Source organism: Pezoporus wallicus, unplaced genomic scaffold, assembly GCF_028554395.1.
Source record: "Pezoporus wallicus isolate ANWC-B61680 ecotype Strahan unplaced genomic scaffold, APGP_CSIRO_Pwel_v1 scaffold_11491, whole genome shotgun sequence".
Taxonomy (NCBI): Eukaryota; Metazoa; Chordata; class Aves; order Psittaciformes; family Psittacidae; genus Pezoporus; species Pezoporus wallicus.
The window spans coordinates 3058244-3081927 of NW_026642649.1; the positions used below are offsets into that span (position 1 = coordinate 3058244).

The 23684-nt window shown below is 35.1% G+C and overlaps 1 protein-coding gene across 7 annotated transcripts in view; it reads left to right on the forward strand.

Annotated features, from left to right (window-relative positions):
* ULK4 (unc-51 like kinase 4) overlaps positions 1-23684 on the forward strand; it is a 194810-nt gene that overhangs the window by 4841 nt on the left and 166285 nt on the right. For 4 of the 7 annotated variants that reach the window (XR_008975160.1, XR_008975159.1, XM_057431492.1 and 1 more), the window contains exons 4-16: positions 491-653; positions 2419-2520; positions 3358-3441; positions 4298-4373; positions 4959-5045; positions 6338-6459; positions 6577-6646; positions 8952-9051; positions 9498-9602; positions 11553-11613; positions 13819-14000; positions 15877-15923; positions 16889-16967. Coding sequence is in view for 5 of the 7 variants with exons in the window: in XM_057431492.1 (XP_057287475.1) it covers positions 491-653; positions 2419-2520; positions 3358-3441; positions 4298-4373; positions 4959-5045; positions 6338-6459; positions 6577-6646; positions 8952-9051; positions 9498-9602; positions 11553-11613; positions 13819-14000; positions 15877-15923; positions 16889-16967 (1278 nt within the window). In the remaining 2 variants the exon portion in view is untranslated. The remainder of the gene's footprint in view (positions 1-490; positions 654-2418; positions 2521-3357; positions 3442-4297; positions 4374-4958; positions 5046-6337; positions 6460-6576; positions 6647-8951; positions 9052-9497; positions 9603-11552; positions 11614-13818; positions 14001-15876; positions 15924-16888; positions 16968-23684) is intronic. The other 3 variants (XM_057431495.1, XM_057431493.1, XM_057431494.1) reach the window with 3 other exon arrangements.

A 23684-nucleotide genomic window follows, 5' to 3' on the forward strand; every position in this document is an offset into this window, starting at 1 on the left:
AAGCAGTGACTGCATAGAGAGAACTCTTGTCATCTTTGGACAAAATCTTTGGGCTATTCTGCTAAATAAAATGAAAAGATTCACTCTACCTTTTTTCTCCTCAAATGAAGCGGTGTTTCTTTTTACTACGCTTCTGTGTTCCTATACACTGTTTTTCTATATGCTCTACTTTTACTTTCTTTTCTACAGTAAGTATCATCATTTTTCATTGAGATTTAATAATGAGTAAACAGAAGTGTGCATTAAACTTCTTAAGGGTCCTCTTGTAAGAGTCTAATTTTTTGATTATAAGAAAAAAAGATGGTATTAGTGTTGACTTAAAACTTTTCAGTGTTTTCAGTTATAAAATCATCTCTGTGTACCTAAATAGTTTGAGGTTGTGATTTATTTATTATTTTTAAATAGAGTATTTTATACTTTGGTGGAAATTTCAGCAGTCATCAGTTTTAATATATGATACTTGTATGTTGGATCTTATTTATTCTTCCAGATTCTGCTAGAAGGGCCTGGCACTTTGAAATTCAGTAACTTTTGCTTGGCTAAAGTGGATGGTGAAAACTTGGAGGAATATTTTGCTTCAGTTGCATCTGAAGAGGGTGAAGGAGATGTCAGTGAAAGCACGCCACAAAGATACCCGAAAAATAGATTTCGAGGTGCGATATTTTTTACTAGCCAAAATTAACAAAAATTAACTAAAGGGACAGAATGAAAGTTGGACAAAGCTTTTTGTCTGAAGTAATTTGGAGAGAAGACCTTGAAATAAAGTACCTGTTTGTGTTCTTTTGGGGCTGACTAAATTTCTAGAGAAACTGAAGAACTGATTTTGTCTCACCACTTGTAAAGATTAATGTGTTTACCTGTGTCTTTTCAATGGAAAGCGTGGTCTGTACATTTTCTGTAAGCAGGTTTAACATACCCTGGATGGGTTTTTTGTTTTTTGTTTTGTTTTTTTTTAAGTAAGCTCAAACCCAAACTTTAGCTCCTAAGGAAGATTGTTCAGAGAGATCATAACTTACAACGGGAGCAACACCTGCAAGCGAGTCGAAAGAAAAGAACCTGTATTTACCAGCGTATGTTAATAATTTGAAGTTTCACAAAGTCGGTTTAACTGGACATGGAAAAAATATACTTCTGTCTGTCATATAAATTAACATATTAACAATTCCTGACTTGTCCTGCTTTTTGTAGATAGACTTAAGGTTGTTTTTTGGATTGAAGCTCATATGTAGGTGATCCTAGACTGCAGTATACCTGTATAACAAGCTTTCAGCATAACAGGATTTTTTTCTTTAGTTTTCTTTTTTCAGTTTTACATGAAATCCCTACAGTTTGCAGTAGGCTGCAAATACGGTGTTATTTTTTTTTTTGTCAGAGAACAAGAAGAAATCGGAAACTTGGTTGTAACCTTCTAATCTTTATTAGTTGTCATCTCAGAGCATCTCACAAACCTCTGTTTCCAAGATAATGGTGTGTCATAGCAGTTACTGTTATTGAGAAGAATGGAATTCATGGCAATATTTTATGGGAACAAGGAGAGCTTTCTTAATACACTGCTGTCTCCTGCTGAAAGTCCACAGTGGAAATAGTGAGATCAAGAGCAGATCTTTATTCAGGAAGAAATACAAATCTAATCTCTTTCCTGCTGCCCTTCAGAAGAGCTGTTTTGATGCGTGTAGTTAATGACCTTTTGTTACTTAAAACCCAAGAGCAAAAGAATCCAAAATAAACGTTTTAAAGGACTATGGATTTGGCACCTTTGCTGAGTCTGTGTAATTTGCAAAGAGATTCTTGAGAACTGAATCAGTGTTCAGATGGGAACTACTGTCAAAATAGAAACTGTGTATTTATTTTTCTGTAACAAGATAACAGCTTATTTACAAACCCTTTTTTATAATTTGAGATGTAAAGTTTTCATAGCGTTTTAGTGTGAATATAGCTATAACTAGCTTCGATCAACGATCTTCTGTTCTAGTGACCTTATTTTTGTACCAGTTTTCTAACTTCATGAAGGTTTCTGTCTTGGGCTAGCTTTTGAAAACAAGAAACCTCTGCCAAATCTGATGTAACATAATTATTTCTATTACGTGAGAATGATGTTGGTTTACCATTCTGCTCAATTTACTTGGCTCTAGAAGTTGTCAAGTCATATTAAAACATTCCTTACATTAATCCCTGTGTTACAGAAGTGTAACACAAGTCACCTTGGTTAATAGAAGTGAAATAATCAACAAAATAGTGTATATAATCCTACATAATTCAGTAAAAGAAGTTCATTTGAAACTACTTACAGTAAAACTTAGTTTTCTTGTACTACGCAAAGATCATCTCTAACGCAAGTGTGAGACAGAGGTTGAAGTGTTGAAAAGGATAAATGCTGAATGAATAATCAAAGTGCATTACACGTGCTGTATTTTGTAGGCTCTCCATTATATGCAGCTCCAGAAGCAATAAAGGGAGAAGACTTCTCCAAAGCCAGTGACCTATGGTCCTTGGGATGTATACTTTATGAAATGTTCGCAGGTTGTAAGTTTGTGTATCTATTTAATATCTGTGATAATGGAAACATAGGTCATGACCCCAGAGTAAATTCTTACTGACTTTCTAGGGAAGTTAGGACATAGAAAACCATAAGGCAGGTTTTAAAGATTTCTTGATGGCTGTACTAAATGTACTTTAATAGAATGGTCCTTACCAAATAATCGAGTGAAGTAATACTCTTAAGTTGACCTTTTGACTGTGATCTAAATCTTAGAATATTAACCAACGTGTTTTGTTTAAAGACTATGATTTAAAATTATAGGAGACCTTGAATTCTGACAGTGTCATGTTTTTAATCTCGTCAGTATTATATCCTGGGTACATTATCTTGACCTTTATACTAGTGAAAGAGTTTTCTCTTTCAAAACTAGAATCATTTGGTTTCCTGCAGATAAAGTACACATTAGCATTGGCTGCAGCTGGAAGGACAATTTCATCATGAAAAAGAATTACAGTGCAACCTTCTGAAGTCTTAAATAATACACTGATCTGTTGGAGGAGAATAGTTATGCAGATACTGAGATTTCTGCTTAGACCTTCTGCTGTTCTTGTCTTATTGCTCATACTTAGAAGGCTGTCATGGTGACCTCCGTCTTTGGTGCCTTTTTCTATCTCCAGTCTCTTTTCCTATTTATGGTAGGAGAATTTAATTTAAGGGTTTGTATTTAAATTGGCAAAAGAACTTGATAAATAAAATTGGGTGTTTTGAGGGTGTTTATTTCTTTGGGTGTTTCCTTAGGAAAATGAGCTCATCATATCATTGCACCTACCAGCCATTTTGAAGTCTGCCTAATCTGTGTATCACACTTCTGTTTGCAGGAAGACCACCATTCTTCTCAGACAGCTTTTCTGAATTAATTGAAAAGATTTTACATGAAGATCCATTGCCACCTACACCAAAGGGTTATTGTTATTCTGTTATTATTAAATGAATCAAATCAGAATAATACTTAGAAAGTTAAAGTTCTGTTTTGCACTCTTTCTTCTGAGGCTGATTACAGGAATCTGTTAGGTGTCCAAATGTTAGCACTGCCTTCCTCTGATAAGAGCTTTCGTCCTGTTAATGATGAGTGCCTATTTCCCTTTTGACAGACAGGCATATCTTTTAATATTAAGAATGAAAAGTAAATCTACTTTCTGGGATGAAATTTTTATCTCAGTCATACTGGGCATCGGTGGTATGCCTGAAGACCCTTAAATACTAGTGCCTCTCTTCAGTTCATAGTAATGTAGTGAAAACAATTGCCAGTAGACTTAAAACTGCTGTTATTTATTTCAATTACAAGAGTGATTTTGCTTTCTAAGTGAATAAAGTGCATTTCATAGTTCTGAGCTCTTAGAAGTGGAGTCTCAGTTAAATAAGAAATTTGGAAGCCTGTTTTATATAATGGGGTGCAACAGTGGTTCTCTTAAAATTATCATTGTTGGTGGAAATTTAATTGCAATATAAGCAGATTTCAACTCCACTTTATTTTTTGATAATAGCTATATGATACTTGGAGAGTGCTTTTCTCACATAAAAATAATTTTAGTAAGTATTGGTGGGATTTTTGTTTTTGAGGGGTTTGGATTTTTTTAGGATCTTTTGAAATTCGAAGAGTGTACATCTAGGATTCTTAATACAGCCAAATTTTTTTTTGGATGAAATTACTGTTAAAAAGAGTGTTTAGCATGATCTGTAGATAATGATTTGATCTACATTTTGTGATGGTTGGTTTTGCTGCCAAATGCTTATCTCCTGTGGTGCTTCTATTTACAGTTGCTGCTTTTCACAAGCCTTCTACTGAGTTCATTAGTTTACTTGATGGATTGCTTCAAAAGGATCCTCAGAAAAGGTAAACCATCTAATCCATAACAATTGTTTGCATTGTCTTTGTTTTCACCTCTGGAGAAATTGTTACAGTACTGAATGTGTAGATGACAATGCAAATATTACTTCATCTCTTATATAAAAGAGCAAATTGTGCTTTTTCTAATATGAAAATACAGAATCGGTATTTTGATGGAGTAAATCTTTATATTTTTATAGCTGGTGCTAAATAGGTAACTTTGTAACAGGCAGATTGAAAATTGGGTGGCTTTGCTTTTCCAGAGCAATGGGCACATCTATTTTGTGAGGCTTTGATTTATAACTGATATAGTTATATTGTTAAATAACATAAGATTATAATTTATAGGGTAGTTTAGCTAATTAATGCATGGAGATTGACTATGCAGTTTCCTTCATTATTAGTGTGTTGCCTGAATGAGCCATTCTGATTTAAGGCAAAAAGTTTATCCCATAAGAAAATTTACTTGTTGATCAGATAAAAGCAAACAACAGGTTTAATTGCTCTGTAGTGTCACTGGATTCAAAACCTAGTCTGGTATATCTCTGGAGCTGTACTTTGCTTTTTGAGTTTATTTGTTGCTTTTCAAAGGCTGAATTGGACAGACCTGTTGCAGCATCCATTCTGGAAAGGATCCCTTAGCCATTGTGGTGGTGATTCTAGAGACACGTGCTCAAGGTACTGGATTTTCAAGGAAGACTTCTTTTATACAAGCAAAAAACAGTAAACAGTTTAGGATGTTTAGGAATTGTATCATCTTATTAGTGTATTACACTGTTTGCTTTGAAACTGTTTGTTTCCTCCTGGCTATAGAATGTGTTAAAATTTACTGCTGAAATAACCGCTTTCATTTTAATTTATTTGTTTACTTAACAATGATGCACAGTAATTTGACTTAATTTTTTTTAATATTTAATGTTGATTTGTTTGCTCTTTTGTTCTAAATATTTGAAAGATATTTTAGGTTCCAATCTAAGGTACTAACGTGAAAATAACATTCTTTTAGAACGCTGTATGTTTTTGTGTTTGGTCTATTTTAACATTCTCTTGTGTTGTTAAATACCTGTTTCTGATACCGGTGTGGCAGTATTTTTGTTGTTAATGTTTGTTCTAGGCTCTTTGCCTGTTAATTTATTACTGCTTTTGCCACCAAGGGAGGTAAGAAGTCAAGATTTGTAGATTATACCACAAAGAAAGCATTTCTTCAAGGTTTTAGCAGGCTTATGTTAACCTCCACCACAGTCATCACCTTTGAATTCCTCAAACATAAGTCTGTCAGGGAATCAGAAGACTCTTAATCTCCTACAAAATATTGGCCTTACTATTTGACCTTGCTCCTGAGGTTTTTGTAGTGCCTCTGAAATACCTGCTGAGGTTTGCACTCACTATATTGCCACATTGACAAATACGCAAACGCAGGACATAGGCCTGACATGCAAAAGAAGCTCAGTACTTTCTTAAATATAGGTCCATGTATTTTCTTCACAATGTGGGTTTGATGTCCTGGCTGACCTTCAGGAATGTTACATGACCCAGTTTCATGTGAATAATAGAGGGGCATATTAAAACCCCCAAACAACCAGAATCAATAAACTTGCAATCAAGTGTGACATGTAAATCATGAAGCAAAATAGAGGCAGTTCTTATTGATCTTAATCTAGGCTACAGATTTCATTATTAGAAGTAGGTTTCTTGTGACTGTCATCTGTGAAGACTTGAATGGTCTCTAAAGCTTTTAATATTTCTTCATAGCTCTGGTATTATGGGGTAATAATTTAACTTTTCTAATTTCTTTCCTGCAACTTATTTTTCATCACTGCAATTACTAATATAGAAAGTATGTGTATACTATTTCAGTAGTATTGTGTTCTAGAGAATGACAGCTAAACTGCATTGTAATAATTGCAGCAAATAGTGGATATGATCCTTTCTTATTTTAATCTGTGTAATTAATATCTTTCATTAAACAGCAGTGAAGACACAGAGTCATCAGTGTCTTCGAGTGCCGAAGAGCCAGTGGATACTGCTAAAAATCCAGATAATCTGTCATCCTCAAGAGCAGACAACCTACCAAGCAGTTCTTTTAAAACAGGTAATACTGTTCATGATGTTATTTTGAATTACTTTGTCCTGTGAATTTTGTCAGTCTTGCTTTATTCTTACTCTGTTTTTAACTTCTGAATGCAAGTTCATATTCTCTTTTCAACAGAAACTCGGCCTGAATTGCACCCCAAAAATGTGGTTGATGGTGAATCAAAAGAATCCATATTTCTTCTCAGGTATGAAAATCTAAGAACAATTAGAAACCCCTTAAAACCTTGTGTGGTTGGGTTGTTTGTTTTTTCTCCTGTCTCTTCAGACATTTTATTATTCTGTTTGTAATGTTTTGTTAATGTATCCTCTTTTGGGTTTTTATCACCAGTTTAATATTAAGACATCTTTGGGAAGCTGTGAAAGCAGTGTTTGTAATTAAAACAATGTAGCTTTATTCTGCTGGGTTTTGGAAGCCTTTTGATTTCTTAGCTCTAAACAGAAAAATATCTTAAGAACTTGCTTGCCTTCTTACTTTGTATATATGAGAAAGTGCTTTGAATATGCTTGCTTTAACACACAAGAATAAGCATTCAGCATAAGATCAACTAGAAAATTCTTCCTTTAGCTTTTCATCACAAGCTAGTGGTAGCTAAGTACTACAAGGTATTAAATAAAAGCTAGTGATTTGTTTAACAGTGATTTGTTTTAGCTGAAGCCTGATCCTGTAGTAGCCTTCAAGCCAAGATGATTATCTAGTAAATAGATGTTGTTCCTGTTGTCATCAAGCTGAAATATTCCTGTTTCATATTCTTTCAAGCTTCTTGCATAACCTGAAATACAGCTTTTGAACCTGATAGTGTGTCTACTTTTCCAGTTATTTCAGTTGCTTTTAATAAAGGATTACTTCTCATCTCACTTATAACTTGGGTCATCACAGCTAAAGCCATACTCTTAGTAACTTAAAATAGCGTTTTCTACTTGCTTTAGCAATTTGCTGAAACGAGAGACTACAGTGGCATTACAAACACTTCATATAACAACATGTAATCCAAATTTATGTCATGAGTGTATTAAAAAAAAGTATATTTAACAACAAACGTAATCTGATACAAAATTTGAAATGTAACACAAATTCTTTATAATTACTTTCTGAAATTCTCTTTTCTTCAATGATTTAAGTTCTCAAAGCTGCATGTGTTACTTACTGAAGTTTTAAAACCTTTAACTGAAAGGAAGCACTAAGATTTACTTAAGCTGCAGGAGTGGTTAATCAGCTTTTAACAGCAGTAGCTTCTATATGTGTGAAAGGAATAGATCTTACTCATTTCAACTGGTTCAATTCACTAATCACTTGCTTTAAACTGAGAAACTGGCGCAGAAGTGGAAAAGTAGGAAAGATTTTCTCTATCTCAAACACATCTGAAAGCAAATCAGGTTGAGGGGGAAAAAAAACCAACCAAATCTGCATGTTTTGAAGCATGTGCTAACATAGAAAAATTTGTTCAGTCTCTTAACTAGAAATCATACGTTCTTTGTTTAGGAAATAAGACTGCTTAAACTTCCAAGCAGATCTTGAAATGTTTTTCACTGTAAAAATTAGGACATTTTGTGTAGTTTTATCTAGCTGGTAGATAATATGTTGAGACTCATTCACTATGCTCTTGTAATGTAACTTCCTGTTGAAAATAGGTAGAAGATGCTTTTTGAAAAGAATAATACCTATGTTAGGCATTTGATCAGTGATTTTTCATGAGTAGCTTTAATTCTGTGTGGTGTTTGTTTTTTTTAATTTAGCTGCTTTTTCTAATAAATAAAAGTGATTTGCAACTAAATGTGTACATTACTTTCTGCTAATCAAAAAAACCACATTCATTTCAAGTTGTCGATTAAATTGGTATCCTGGCCTGCCAATTTTAATAATTCTAAAGTTGATTTGAAGCGATTTAAATTAATGTATACTACAAAAAGCAAGTTCTTTTTCAGCTTTATGAAAATTGCAAATATGCAAGGTTCTGGTCTCTCTTCATTTTCTGATTGGCAGACAGGATTTTTATAAATGAAAACTGAAAAGTAAACCCAATTCTCATTCCTAAATGAGATTCAGGCAGTTTTTAATTATCATTAGCTAGCCAGGAGTTGTGAGTCAGAAGATAATAGCATAAAATAAATGAGAATTATTTGTCACGTTAATTTTCTTTGTATGTTCTTTTTTATTAAGAATTAAGAGAATGATATTTCAGCATCCATTTTGGAGAGCTATTGTGCATGAGAAAACAACCAAATTACATTCATTTAACAACCACAAAAAGAAGTCACCCCGTCCCTTCTCATTTCTAACTGACAAATCGTAAACTTGTCAGGACATGTTTAAAAGCAGGATGTTCATGTCCAGTTGATGGATAAGGCAAAGCATCATTTATGTTTGTCAGCTTTGGAAGTTTACTCTATGGCATGAGAGTTTCCTAAAAGCAACAAAAAAGTAGTTTGCAGTGGAACTTAATCTGTCCTGTTTGTAGGTTTATTTATCTCTTTATTGTTCTTTCTTTTAAGTTCTCGTCCCACACCTAGAACTAGCACTGCAGTAGAAGTAAGTGATGCTAATACTGTCCCAATCCAGAATTCTCCACAAAGAGATTCATGCCTGAAAAAGGTGAGTAGAAAAAGAATATTAAAGGATGGTGATATCTTTATAGTTAGAATTTTAGCCTGGAATCTGTGGTGAAGTCACTTCTTTCTGTATCCTTCCATAATTATAAAAGGAAAGTTGTTTCTACAGCGTGCAAGTCATTTGGAGAAAAGAAAACCAATAAATTTGCATAACTTCAGATGTAAGGGGTAAAGATGCTTAGTCTCCTTTTTTTTTCCTCACTGTAAAAAAGGGATGCTACCTTCTTATTTTTCTTACTCTTTCTTTTTGGACCTGGTGCTTTTTCTTCCAACCTGTTTGTGCATCATAATACTTAGCTGCTACTACATAAACAACAAGTAATTTAGAGTATGTTGTTTGCATGGCCAAACTGTATGATATAATGTTAATATGAAATGCTTTAGGAATAAACAAACTTTTTTTTTGTTACAACTTTCTTCTTCTTTTAGGCTAAAAATACATGCTCAAGTCAGCAGGATATGGAGTCAACACTGAAAGAGCTCATTTACACTGAATCTGATCTTATCATAACATCAATCATTGACAATCCAAAGGTATAGCAAAATAAAATATAAGATTCAGGAACTTGTGGGTGAAGCTGTTTTTGCAGATAAATCTTTAGGCAGAGTGAAACTTCTTTCCTGTATTTTGTAATTCTCATTTTAAAGCAGTTCCACCCAGTCATTTGGCAAGATCTCATGCAGGTTTTTTTTGGTAATCTTTTATAATCCTCTTGGGTTGTTAATTTGGAGAACTGAGTTATTTTGGGATTGAATGCTAACATTATTTAATGTCTTACAAGAAATAGAAGTTACTAAATGCAGTGTTCAGTGCTTTTGTAGATTTCTGATGGCTTGCTTTGATATCTGTTACTTAAATGAACACAAACAGAACTGTGTCTTGGTATACCCAAAACAAAGTCGTTTGTGAAGCCTTCGAGCTTAAGAGTTAGACCTTTATAGAATAACTTATGTTACTCTTTAAACTTCAGATATGATAATGTTTCTCATAAATAAGAACATTTTTCTCTGGAAAATGAGACCTGAAGTTACAAGAGATGTCCATCCAATCCCGGTCGTATGGATAGTAATGTGATAACAGTTTGTGAGGATTCTCTTGAGCAGAGACCGACACCTGCTTGGCAGCAAAGGGAAGACTAAAAAAGTAATCAGAGCTTTGCACTGCAATGGCAATTTAATGTGTGTGTATGAGCACATGTGTGATATTGGCAGAACGAACGATAGGCAAAAAAACCTGAAGTCACTTTAGCAGCTATGTCAGATGCAGGAAATACATTTTTCATTAGAAGGAAGCATCTAGTTCATTAAGAATCTCTTTACAGCTTTTAGTTGCTGTATGACTTTACTATAACAATTCTTTTGTTTGTTTTAATGAAATTCCTAACACTCTCAAAACCTAAGAAGCTTGTACAGTTAGATAAAGAAACTTCCCAACAATACTGTTTTAATATGTTTGTAGCACATTGTTGCCAGTGGAGAACTTCAAAGGTAATTATGCATTTGAATGATGCCACCTCTGTAAATTCTCAGTTCAGTCTCAGGACTCCTCCACAAAGCCCTTCACTGCTTCAGTTGTTACTAGAAGAGATGAGATTAGGGGTAAGTGCACATGTTAATGTGCACATGGAGACTAATCTTCTTGCCATGCAAGGCCAGACTCGGAATTAATGCAAAATAGCCCACTAAATTCCAAGTCACTGCATACTTGGCAATCTGCAGACAAGAGGATGATACTGACACCTGGTAAAGCTGAAAAGCTTGCAGTTTAATTTCCTGGAAAGGGATTTACTAGATGCTGGCAGAATTTTAAAAGCTGAAATGTCAGCTTATGTTATAAAATTTCCCTTTGTTCTGCAGATCTGTGGAGTTAGAGACCTTTTTAGCAAACAGCTCTCTAGTTACAGCTAGGCTTCATCTGTCAAAGGCTAAATTCCAGTATACAGTTACCTTTTTTGTATGCCTTAGTTACAGAAAATCACACTCATCTGTTCAGTGACTCAGCATTTATCCATCAGAAAATGGTGTGGGGATTAAAAAACCCAATTCCTTAGGAATGATTTGTTGGTGCTAATATCACTTTTAATACTCTAGAATGATCTAGTGTATGTATATGTATTTACTGTATGGCAATGCATTGCTAAAACATTTCCTGAGCTGCATTGTTCCTTTCTGTAGCTTTTACAACCTAAATGCAAGTATTTTTCCACATACAAGCAAGATAAAAATATAAACTGAACAAATCCTATCATTTTGCATTAAAAAAGGTATTTCTACTTGAATGGAAATACCAACAGCTATATTAAAAACATAGTTAAATGTCAAATATCTGCTTGGAAGAAATACCAGGAACCAATGGAAAAGACCTTAGTGGTTTGTACACTCCTCCTGTACAATTTTTGCATCTTTGTGTTTTCATGTTCAAATACTTAGACATTTCCAGAAATGTATTACAACTAGTTGTAATGTGTCTGCTTATTTTTCCAGATAATGAAGCAAGTACCAGTTAGATTTGACTCGAAAACTTCACATATACCAACATATTCAGGTATGGATCTGCTGAAGCTGTTGAAACTTCATTTCCTTCATATGACGTTATAACTTGCTATCACAGAACCTGTAGCCTCCCTCTGTAGATGATGAGCTGTCATAGTTGAGCTCAGAACTTTCCTGAAACTGGTGTTGCATATGTGATGTTTTGACTAGACCAATTTTGAGTAGACTTTTAAAGTACAGACAGTCCTATGCCTGTCTTTTCTGCCTTCTTCAGTTACAAGCCCATGCTCAAAAGCTTTTAAAATGAAAGTCAAGAGTGTTTAAGTGTGGGGAAAAACAATGTGGTTTTTCCCATGTTATTTTTTGTAAACAACTGAGATATTCCAACTGCAGTATTCAACCAAATAGATTAGAATTTGGCAAAGACAGAGAAGCAAATGAAAACAGGATCTTAAAATATGCAGTGTTGATCAGCTGTAATCTAGGCAGCTTTGTCAGTGCCACCTTTAATCATGGAATGTTATAGGAATCGTGCTCCAAAAGCTAGCGTGGAGTTTGGAGCTTGTTTTGTTGTTGTTAGCTTCTAATGTCTGGAAAGGCTGCTGAAAACAAAAGGCTTCTCATTGTCAGGAGTCTAATGTTTATTCCTCTGGGAAAAACTCTTCTGGTCTATTTAAGGAAGTATTATTATACACTTTACTGTGCTTAGAGCCACAGATGTAATCTTATAATTCATATAGCACCTCTTCCTAGATAAAAAAAAAGGCTCCTTTTTTCTTTCTGTAAAGTACGTATTTTGGAGAGTTAATTTGTTGAAGAGATTTTAGAGTTGGAAAGGAGCACAGTGTATCCCAGTCTCCCAATCAAGACTGTAGTAACAAGGTATTTCTAGGCAAAAATGATCAAATTCAAGTGACCGGTGGGTGTGTGTGTATTTTATTTCATATTGCATTTAAGTAGCTAAATTATCACGCTGATGTTCTGATATGTTTAACTATTGTCCGTAGATGGGCCAGTGTTTTTTGTGCTTCTAACACTTTGAGGGTTGTAACTTTTTTCCTGGACAGCATTCTGGTTGATGAGCAGCGTCAAATTCAGTTTTTTCAAAAACAATAATGATTAAAGACAGTATGGAAAAATTAAGAGAATTACCTGAAATCCAAGCCACTTTTCACCTTTACAAATAGAAATTATAATTGCTTTCCTGAGTAGGTGTTGTTACTCTAGTGTAAAAGTGGAATAAAAGACAAAAGATGTTTGTAAATACTCTGTACTGGAGTATATCAGGATGGCAGATAAGATATTAATCATAGACTTACAGAATGGTTTAGGTTGGAAAGGACCTTAAGATCACCCAGTTCCAACCTCCTGCCATAGGCAGGGATGCCTCACACTAGATGTCACCCAAGGCTCTGTCCAACCTGGCCTTAAATACTGCCGGGAATGGGGCAGCCGCAGCTTCTCTGGGCACCCTGTGCCAGCGCTTCAGCACCCTCAGAGGGAAGAACTTCTGCCTTGGATCCAACCTGAACTTCCCCTGTTTCAGTTTAAACCTATCACTACAGCCCCTGGTGAAGAGTCATTATATATTAAGAAACAACTAACCAAAACTGAGGGAATGCGTGACTTCCAGAGGAAAGTTATCTGTTGAGACTGATAAGGAAGTCTTTGGAAAAATCTCTATTCGTGTACAGTGGTCAGTGAATGGAACCACAGGATTAAAGTTAACCATCCTAGTGACTTCATGTTCCTTCTGAAGTCCTCTGTGTTCTGATACTGCTAAGGCTTACCTAGGTGGAAACCTACCTATATGAGGAACTATACATGTTTTCAGTTTATTGATTCTGAGGAAATTTTCCTGACTTTTGTTAGCTTTTGCTTCACATTTTCTCCAATGAAACTGCAGTTTCTTATTAAGACTTAGTAATGATTACGAACAACTACTACCTTTCCTAAATGCAATGCCAATGAATGTTTACTTAAATGAAGTCCAAGGACTTAGTGGGGTTGCGCTTTAAGAAAAGTTTTGAGGCTCTCTGCTGCATTTTTATGCTTTGTTTCTCTTCTTATTTCTTCTTTGATTTTCTATAATCTAGAGACATGGATATTAACATTTTTGTTTAATGTTTTAAGTACTAAAATTATAAATAGATGTGAACTTTGGAACTTGTTTATCCATGGTGATGTTGTTTTCTAGTTGTTAAGGCATCATTGAAGAGCCAGTATCTTTAACTACTTGTTTGCTTCTTATGGTTAGCTGAGAAGTTATCGTCTATGAAGGATGTGGACTGGAATGACTTCTTGCAACGAGTATGCTTAATGCTTGGTTCTCCTGAGAAGAATACAGGAGCAGCACGTTCCAAGTTGAACTTCCTGTGCTATCTGTGTACTGTGGCTGTCCACAAGGAAGTTGCAAACAGGCTTATGAACTCTCAGCTGGTAAATAATAAAGTTTTAAAGGAATCAACATGGTTTACATACTTGCCATTGTAACAAAAATTGTCTGCTTTTAGTTATATTTCAAGAAATCATTGGTGTACTGACAAAAATAATATGGCAAATGAAGTACAGAATGATGTAAAAGAAAACCAACACCTAAATTCCATGTAAGCTTTTTTAAAAGAGCTGAGGGAAACTGATTATTTCTCCTTAGATTTCAGATATATTTTTATATGGATTTGTTACATTAGTAAAAAGGTTGGGTTAAAAATTAACCTTGATGGAGAGTGAAGTAGCATATGATGAAATGTTGGTCTTTGTGAATCATTAAAGTATAGAGAAGACTGAAAAAAGTTAAGGATTGAATTGCTAAATCACTTTTGCTTGGCCATATTTCCATAAAGAATGGCAAGAAAAACTTCCCAAAGAACATTCAGTAAAGCTTTCATTAAGCCCTGCTTCAAAAAATGAGTGTGTTCTCTGGAGAGTCTGGTTTAGCATATACCTGAATGGTGGTTTCACCTTTCGGGAACGATTTTCTACCAGACAAACAATTGCACTAGTCTCCTCTGTAGTAGATTAACATATTTCTCAGGTTATTGCATGGTGCAGAAGCAAAATAGATTTACTCTTCTCATGTATGCCATCCCTGGCAGTGTTCAAGGCTAGATTGTATGGAGCCTTGGGTGACATGTTCTAGTGTGATGCATCCCTGCCCACGGCAGGGGGTTGGAACTGGATGATCTTAATGTGCTTTCCAACCCAAACCATTCTATGATTATGTAAAAGCATCACAGAGGCTATCTTGAGCTATGTGCTTTTCAGTTTATTTAATAAGTAAACCACCTGCCTTGCACATAAGTCATATTCTGAGACATGTCCTTATTGGATATAGAGCTGTTAAAGACAAAATTGCACTGCCAGAAAAATTCAGTGAAGAACATTCAGGTTGGAAGCAGCGTAGGTCTTACGATATAGAACTCATGTGAAAACAGGAAACTGAATTGCTGGAACTTATTTCTCCTTTATCATTGGAGAAAAATTTTGGGGACAGGAATCCAACAACTGAAATTGCCAATTAACTGAACATTTTAGAAATGAATAGCTATGCAGTTTGGTTCTTATGTGGCTGAATGTGTGTCAGCAGTTCAGTCATTATTCTAGTATTTGCCACCTATTTTTGTCCATTCTCAGAAAATAAATATATTAAAAGCTTGTTGGGTAATACTGTGTGATGATCTTTGTTCTCCATTATGGAAAAAAAAAGTGTGGTTTTTAACACACTGATATATGTTTAACAGTTTATAGTTAGGGTTGGAAAGGACCTTAAGATCGTGCAGTTCTAACCCCCTGTTATGGTCAGGGACACCTCACACTACACCAGGTTGCTCCAAGCCCTGTCCGACCTGGCCTTGAACACTGCCAGAGATGGGGCAGCCACAGCTTCCCTGAGCACCCTGTGTCAGTGCCTCAGGACCCTATCACTGCAGTCTCTGATGAAGAGTCCCTCTCCAGAATCCTTGTAGCCTGCTTCAGATAGTGGAAGGCTGCTCTGAGGTCTCCATGCAGCTTCTCTTCTCCAGGCTGAACAGCCCCAGTGTTCTCTGCCTGTCCTTGTCTGGGGAGGTGCTCCAGCCCCTGGCCATCCTCATGAGCTCCTCTAAACTTGCTCCAACAGCTCAATGTCCTTCTTATGCCGAGGACCCCAGAACTGCACACGGTGCTATATTTCTCCTCTCAGGTTTTGCATATTCTTTTTTATCAATGTTTTGACAATACCTACAGTATTTGTTTATGGTATTACTGGTTTATTTTGTATATCATTGGGCAAGTCAAATCATTAAAATCTACTAATGCCTATTTATCTGCTTTATAGTTTCCTATATTGATACAGCAGCTGCGTGCAGCCGCCAACTGGGATATGTAAGTAACATTATTTTTAATGAATTTGTTTAAATAAGCAATTTTGACTGAATTTTATTAAATATATTCTTTAACAGGGTTTTATGTGTTTGAGCCTGTGAGACTGTTGTGCTACCTGACTGGCTGTGTGGTGATGAATAATAGAACACTGAATATTTTAAGCGTTGAATTCATATATTCCAAAGATTATAGAAAATCTCTCAAAATTTAACTAGATGTTATATAATTTATTGTATGAAATAGTGTTACTCAAAATCACTGACTAAACCAAACGTATATATCATAGTAGTGGTAAAATAAATACAGCTTTTTTAGATGCTTGTTAGAAGTATTCCAATGTGATAGTGCCCTCTGCTGTTCATTTCATAAATGTTGATTTTTATTCCAATTTTGCCTTTAATAACATTTAAAACTGATTTGCTGAAGCACTTCTAACTTCAGTTCTGTCAGCTATACTGGAAAGTTTCAAATGATCTAGAGGGTTTTTCTGTGTAACAAGAGAACTGAACATGAGCTTGACTGATTAGTGAGACCATAACAAAGTAAAGAATCTTTATTCTTCAGTGCTTACAGAAAGAAATGTCTTTATGCGTGAATTTATTGCTGAATTGAACTGAAATACTGAAGTAACACTGGCACAGGTTGCCCATGGAAGCTGTGGCTGCCCCATCCCTGGCAGTGTTCAAGGCCAGGTTGGACACAGGGGCTTGGAGCAAGCTGCTCCAGTGTGAGGTGTCCCTGCCTGTGGCAGTGGGTTAGAACTAGTTATGGTCCCTTCAAACCCAAAGCCTTCTGTGACTCCGATTCTGTAAGAGGAAGATATGAGCTGTAAACAGCAATTCAAGTATTTTGTGCCATTAGCAATTTGTGTCAAATATAAACAAGACGGTTGTTTTATGGTATTTTTGAAATGGTTTTTATGTACCTACTTTATTTGATATGTACCTACTTTATTTGATATTCAGACGCGTCAAAGTTGCTCGACTGATTGGTTTACTGGCATTACACACATCGGAACTTGGTGAAAATGTACCTGTTTCTGAGGTAACTTTCCTTCTTTCTCCTTGGGGGAGGAGTAGAGGGGGGAATTTTGTTAATGCTTTCGTTGTTTATGTCAGAAACTTTCAAGAGTTTTTTCTGATCCCTGCTTTTTTTGTTTCTGATGTAAATGGGAATGTAATTGATTTGGTTAAACGTATAAATTTCTGAGTTTATTCTGGGTAGTTCTGCAAAGATCAGAATCACAACTACAACAGCAGTCACTGTCATACTTCTCATGCTTGGGTGTGTTATAAGGAATATTGATGTATTTGGTTATCTGGAAATATAATTATTATAATTAGTATAAGATAGTGTAATTGATTCCTTGATATCCCTTTTCCCCAAAAGTAATTGAGATGGAACTCATTTGAGATTCCTCAGTGTTCTTGAAGAACGGACGTAGTGAAGGGCAGGTAATTTTCTTTAGAGAATGAAAATATTTGTAATCCCTTTCTTCATTTTGCATGCTCAGTAATTGACTGAAACAGAAGACTGATCAGACAAAGTGATCTTACTGTCCTTGTTTGCATGTGGCACATGCACACAAATTGTGTAAACTTGACAGAATCTGCAATTTAGTGACTGTTTAAAGAGTGAATATGACATTATTTCTACTTTATGAGGTGAAGTCAGGATTTGAGTACAATGGGTGTTTGAATGTGAGAAATCAGTGCTGAACGCACATAGCAACTATGCCTCCATACAGTGCAGATCTGGTCATCTGGTGTGTCAGAACACGTAGTTATTGGTTAATAGCTGTTTTTTTTTTTGGCAATGCAGCTGAGGAAGTATTTGTTGCTCTAGGTCCCTGTGGTTTCTTCTTAATAATATTAAGGATTATTATGATTATCTTGCTATGTTGCTTAAAATTTCAGTTCTGTAGTGAAATCTGAATTGAAAACATTATTGTGACTACCTCGGGTTCTTTGTTTTGTGAAGTTATGAAGTGGGGAAGAAGTCCTTGTGGTTACAGTCACTGAAGTTTGGTCAATGCTTTCAGTATTGACAGTTGAGTGTCAGTTAAATTCAGGGTCACAATTCAGATGCGCTCTTGTATGTGGCAGGTTTTTTCTGCTACTTAACTTTTAAAAGCTTCAGTGAAAATACTCAAAAGTAATTTTGAGATATCCAACTTTTAATATTTTGAGATATCTAACTTTTAATAACTTAGTATGATACCAACCCATGAAGCAGATTTGTAGTTCACTTGTTCAAAACTGGTTTGATAAATTAAGAACATGAACATTTTGTGTCATTCCCGGAAGCTTGTTTCCGTGTCTTATCTTCACAAGGCAAGACATCTTGGACGTAAATAGGAATTCACAGCAACAAAAGGTCATCAGATTTTGGTTTTCATGGGTGTGTTGTTACTGATACTGGATTCACGTTTTACTGGTCAACAGTATAGCTACCTCTAAGAAGGCCTGAGCTTGGTGAAAACCAACTTTGTCAGATACATTCTGGCATGCTGCGTACATAAAGCTTTTTTTTCCATTTTATATCACTCAGTCACAAACCTTTTGCAGTTTTTTGTTACCTCATTATGGACTCATCCCGTTATTTGTGGTTTTTTTTGCATTTTTGAAGTACCACAGGACCTAATAGACTTGCACAGGACACATGTTAAAAGTTGGCTCTTCATTTCTACCCCTGCTCGCTTTTACTCAGTTACACATTTATTTAAGGATAGTTCCTGTACCTTTGAGTTTGAATCTGCTCCCTTAACCTTGCTTGAGTGATTGTTAAATAGTAGTAATATTAAGAACTGAAGAAGCAGAAAGGCTTTAGGAAAGAAGCCTCATCCTCATTTTACAGACTAAAGTAAGCTTTCACATACTATATGCCAAAAGCCTTTATTTTGTGTGTGTATATATATATATATATACATAAAATAGTGAATTAATATTTTAATTAAAGTTTTAATAATGAAATTTAAATTAAATTATTAATTAAAATAATTAATGTTTTACCTATTTTTTTAATTTTTTAAAGTTCTTATTCAGGGAATTGGTGAATAGCAGTTTGTTTTGAATGTAACCACTGGAGGTCACTAAACCATGAAACTAAAATGCAAGTACACTACTATTGAACAAACTAGCCAAACATGGAACTGTGGACCTGTGTGCTATCTTTATTCTGCTGAGGTATTCTAATATGTAGGTCATATTAGAAAAAAATCATAATAAATGTGCATATCTGTGAATTCACTTGCAGTTGATCTATTTCTAGTTAAGTATTTCTTAGGAGAATATTGCAGGGATTAGAAAAAATGAGACTGATCTTGGAATATCATAGGGAGATTGATCTTTTCTATAATTGAAGGTAAAGACACTTTATATGTGATTTCTATCTGGCAGTAGCAGTAAGTGTTGATAGGACAGATTTGTTTCTGACATTTTTCATTGAATTGCCCTTTACAAATCTGAATCATCATTTCATCTCATTTATTTCTAGTTATCTGAGGAAAACACCTAAACTTAAAGATATTATCTTTGTATTTAGATTTTAAAACTGGTTGTTAAGGAACTAGGTTCTATTAAAAAAAAACCAAACAATTCTTTCTTTCCAGGATGCTTGGAAAGAAAAATCTGAATATTCTTCTTACACACAGGTTAGGGAGGCTTGCTTCAGTGTATATCTAATTTGGCTTATTTGTTAAAAGAAGCTCGTGTTCTTTCCTCTGTGTGAATAGATTGGGCATTCTGCCATGTAGGAAATAGGAAATTTCACATTCAGTCTTTTATCTTGGTGAGAGATGATAGAGTTACCTCACAATGCCTCTCTGCTGGGAAGCAGTATCCTCCTGTGTCTGGTAGGAGACAAGCCATCTCCACCTATCAAGTCACTCTCTGCCTGTCCTTTCAAAGGCAAAAATCTGGTCCTTTTCCTTCCCCCTTAAAAATTCGCTAATTGTGAATATTAGTTTCACACTATGACCTAGGTAGCTCTGCCTGTTTTTTTTCACAGGCCTGAGTCCTCCACTGCCCTACTGAATGTTTAAAGGGCTCAGAGAACCTGTTACAGACTTCATGTTCCTTTGCAAAGCCTTTGACTTATGGAATGCCATGGCCTAAATAATAAACTAAATATCCCATTACGAATGACAGCATATTAGAATATGTCTGTAATATTGAGCTTAGAATGTGATTCTTTTGCCAAAGCAGTAGAATGTATCTATTTCTGATTTCACCCAGATTGAAACTCCATGTAATGGGAGCCTGTATATTTCTGATTTTTTTGAAGTACAATTTGGTGGTTGTTTTCTGCAGTTTTAAAGCACCTGCATCATTACAGGTGTAGTTTAATGACCTCTGAACTCATACGTAGGCTCTACCTAGTCTTTGGTCTAGGCCTGCAGTTTGTTGTCATTCAGATTCATACACAGTACCAATTTGAAGTCATGTTCCTAGCTTATCTCTGATAACTCCTTTTTCTAGGTCTGTCCACATCTGCCCATATTGTAAGGAGATTGAAATAAAAATGGTTTCATTTGGCCATTTATTCCCAAGCTTTTGGTTTTAATGTTTTTTTTTAATTGGAAAACGTCTTTTTAAGTCTGCTCACAGATGATCATAATTTTTGTGTTTCCTCTGAGGGCACTTTCCTTGTTTTGCTCTGATGCCTCTATGTGTAAAAACCAACCAAGCAAAACTCACCTCAGTGAAAATCTGTAGGCAAGAGGTGGAAGCTGCAGCAGAATGTGTGCATGAATATTTATACATGTGCACACATGCAGATGTCCACTGTTTTGTAAAGTGATTAATCCAGAAGAATAATTTCAAGGTTTTCATCAGGATTGACACAATACTTTTGTAACAGTGAGGAAATTCCATTTAAGTTTTTTTGAGTGATTTTTACTTTCAACTTCTGTGGTAAATGTGTTCTGTTTATTTTTCAGCAATATGGTCCATTCATTATAACCTGTATACTTGCCTGGGGCATGTGGCAGGAATGCAAACAGATCGATGATCAATATTTCTTAGGTAATTGAACCTCTGCTGGCAGAAAGTCATGGTGTGTTTGAGAAAAGTTCTTCTGAGTTAAGAAACAGAAAATGCAGATATAATTAATGACAATGGATCTGTCAAGCATGACAATTCTGGGTTGTTGGAGAAATAGTAAGACCTTTTATACTTGAAGAAAGATGCTTTATTGCCCTCCCTTTCAAAAAGTTAATTTTATCAATCCAGTTAATTTGGTTTGCTTTATCTTTAAAGTCTAAACCAAGTTGGTAGTAGAAAACAAAGAGATTTTCAGCTAGGGAACTGAAAACTTGCATTACTGATTGCAGGATTAAATCATTTTTTTGCATTTTTCTTAGGTAAATTGCCTGACCAGAGCAAAAGCTGTACCCTTTTAACAGATGCTTAATTGCTTGACACTGTTTATTCTGTTTTCCTTGGGAGATGAAATAGTACATTTTTGCATTAAAATTATATCATTTGTGCTGCTAGTATATCTCTCTGCAATAGTCTTCCATTTAGTTAGCTCTTATGATAGTAAAAGTGCTGGGTTTGGTTTGGGTTTTTTCCTACAAGTCTGTTATGTTTGGGGTAATGAAGAGCAATGCCCTAGGATCCCTTTCTTCAGTGAATAACTGTCTACATCTCTGGCAAGGGAAAAGCTATAAAGCTATCTGGCAGACTTTTGTCTGTGTTTTCAATATTTCATTCAGGATTCTGAGCATTATTTATATCCTCCTTAATCAGTGTTATGAAATATGGCAGGGGGTTGCAACTGGATCATCTTAAGGTCCTTTCCAGCCCTAACCATTCTGTGCCAGTGTTCTCCTTCGCCTACTTGTATCATAAATACAATAGTGACCTGGACTATTAAGCTCCAGAGAGAAGCTTGTTAAGGGAGAATGAAGGGTACCGTGGTAGGGGAAAAGACAGGCCCTCAATTCCCATCCATGTAAAGAGTTTAGGAAATCAGTGAGCATACAGATGCTCTCTTGGAGTTAAGAGAAAAAATGTCTTCCCATCAAATGTTAGGATTTTAATTCCCACCCCACACTGCTTCTGGGGACTTTCTGGCAAAGACAGAAGTGAACACTTTGACTTGGGTCTAGTTCTTTTTTATGCTTATTAAGTGTATTGTTTGTAGTTGGGGGAATGAATTTGCCTTTAGTATTACTATTTATACTATCATAACTTATCATAGCTATTATGTTTATACTATTAAAACTGTTTATAGTTGTTATTTCAGAAGTAAACTTACTTGTATGAGGAAAGTAGAACACTAAAATCGACTTCCATTTTGGAGTTGAATATTGGGTGGGAAGTTACCTTTGTTGTTCTGCATGGGTGCTTGAAACTGATGTGCAACTTGGGTGTAAGATTGTGTATTGAAGTCGATTATGTATAGAATAACACATCCTACATCAGAGAACATTTTAAAGGCATTCCTCATAATTGGTTATATTGATGGAAGTGCTTCATTTCTCACCAAACAGCTTGTCAGACTATTTTCAGTTTACATGCTTTCCTGTAATAACGGATTTTTGTTGATTGTAACCATTTGATATCTTTGCCCATCTCTATTGTAATATTTGTGCAACACAAGCTGTGAGATTTCTGTTTGAAGTGTAATGTGACTTTGTTTTCTGGACCTGTGGCCCTTCCCACTGCATTTCTTTTTAAAGTGGGAAATGTTTCCTGTTTCATTTGCTCTTCTTTAGGCCTTTCATTTTTATAGCACTACATAGTCATTTGCCCTTTCACAGTTATCTACTGCTAAAGAAACATAATTATCTCACAAAAGTACTGTTAAGTAATGACTTCTTTAACACTAATATTTGAAGCTTAAGATCTCAATATTTTACCTGTTAGGAAAAAAACAATTATCATGTAGAATTTAAAATGCAGCTGTTTAAATGTTATTGCATGACATTCTGTAATTCCTTTCTTTATTTTTTAATTCCATTCTCTGCATTCTAATTTAAATGTACAGCGAGGAATACAGTTTTAAGTCCTAATTAGTTAAAATTTATAGCTAAAAGAAATATCTTTTCCACTATAAAATAATCACTTTCTAAATTACTTTCTATTATACTTTTTATACTTAAATTCTATGGCAGTCAAATAAGTTGACATGTTTTAAGCTGTATATTCCTATGTGCTTGATGATTCCCAGGTAGTTTTTACAGATGACTAACTCCCATTGAAGGGAGTTTTACATGCATTACAATTGTAGAATCAATAATTTCTTTTCATGGGATAATGTTAACAGGAATTATGTCTAGCGAGGACTAAATTTGCTGCAAAAATCTGAGCTATATCATCTCTTATGTTCCATTTCAGAACTGGAAATATGCGAAGAAATTTCTGCTGTGAAATTTCTACCTACTAAGAAACAGAGCTTGACCTAATAGTACTTACTGTTAAAGCATAAATGTCAAGCTGATAAGTAATGCTTATAGTGTCAACATGTCAGCTGCATAGAAAACTCGTATAACCAATGATATGTGTTTTATCTTTTCTATCCCTAAGTCTATCAGTTTCATGTTTGCCTGAGAGCAGAGGTTGTTATTAAGCAGATGTGTAAGAGGAGAAACTAATACTTCATGGATTTTTTTGTGCAAACCATTCTTTCCTAGGGCTGCAAAGGATTAAGCCTGCAAACTGCTTTGATTTGAAAGGCAGCTGGAGGATTCGTGAATAGGATGTGCTTTTTTGGTTTGATCCTAGGGTGATAAGCAGTTTCAGGTTAACTTACTTC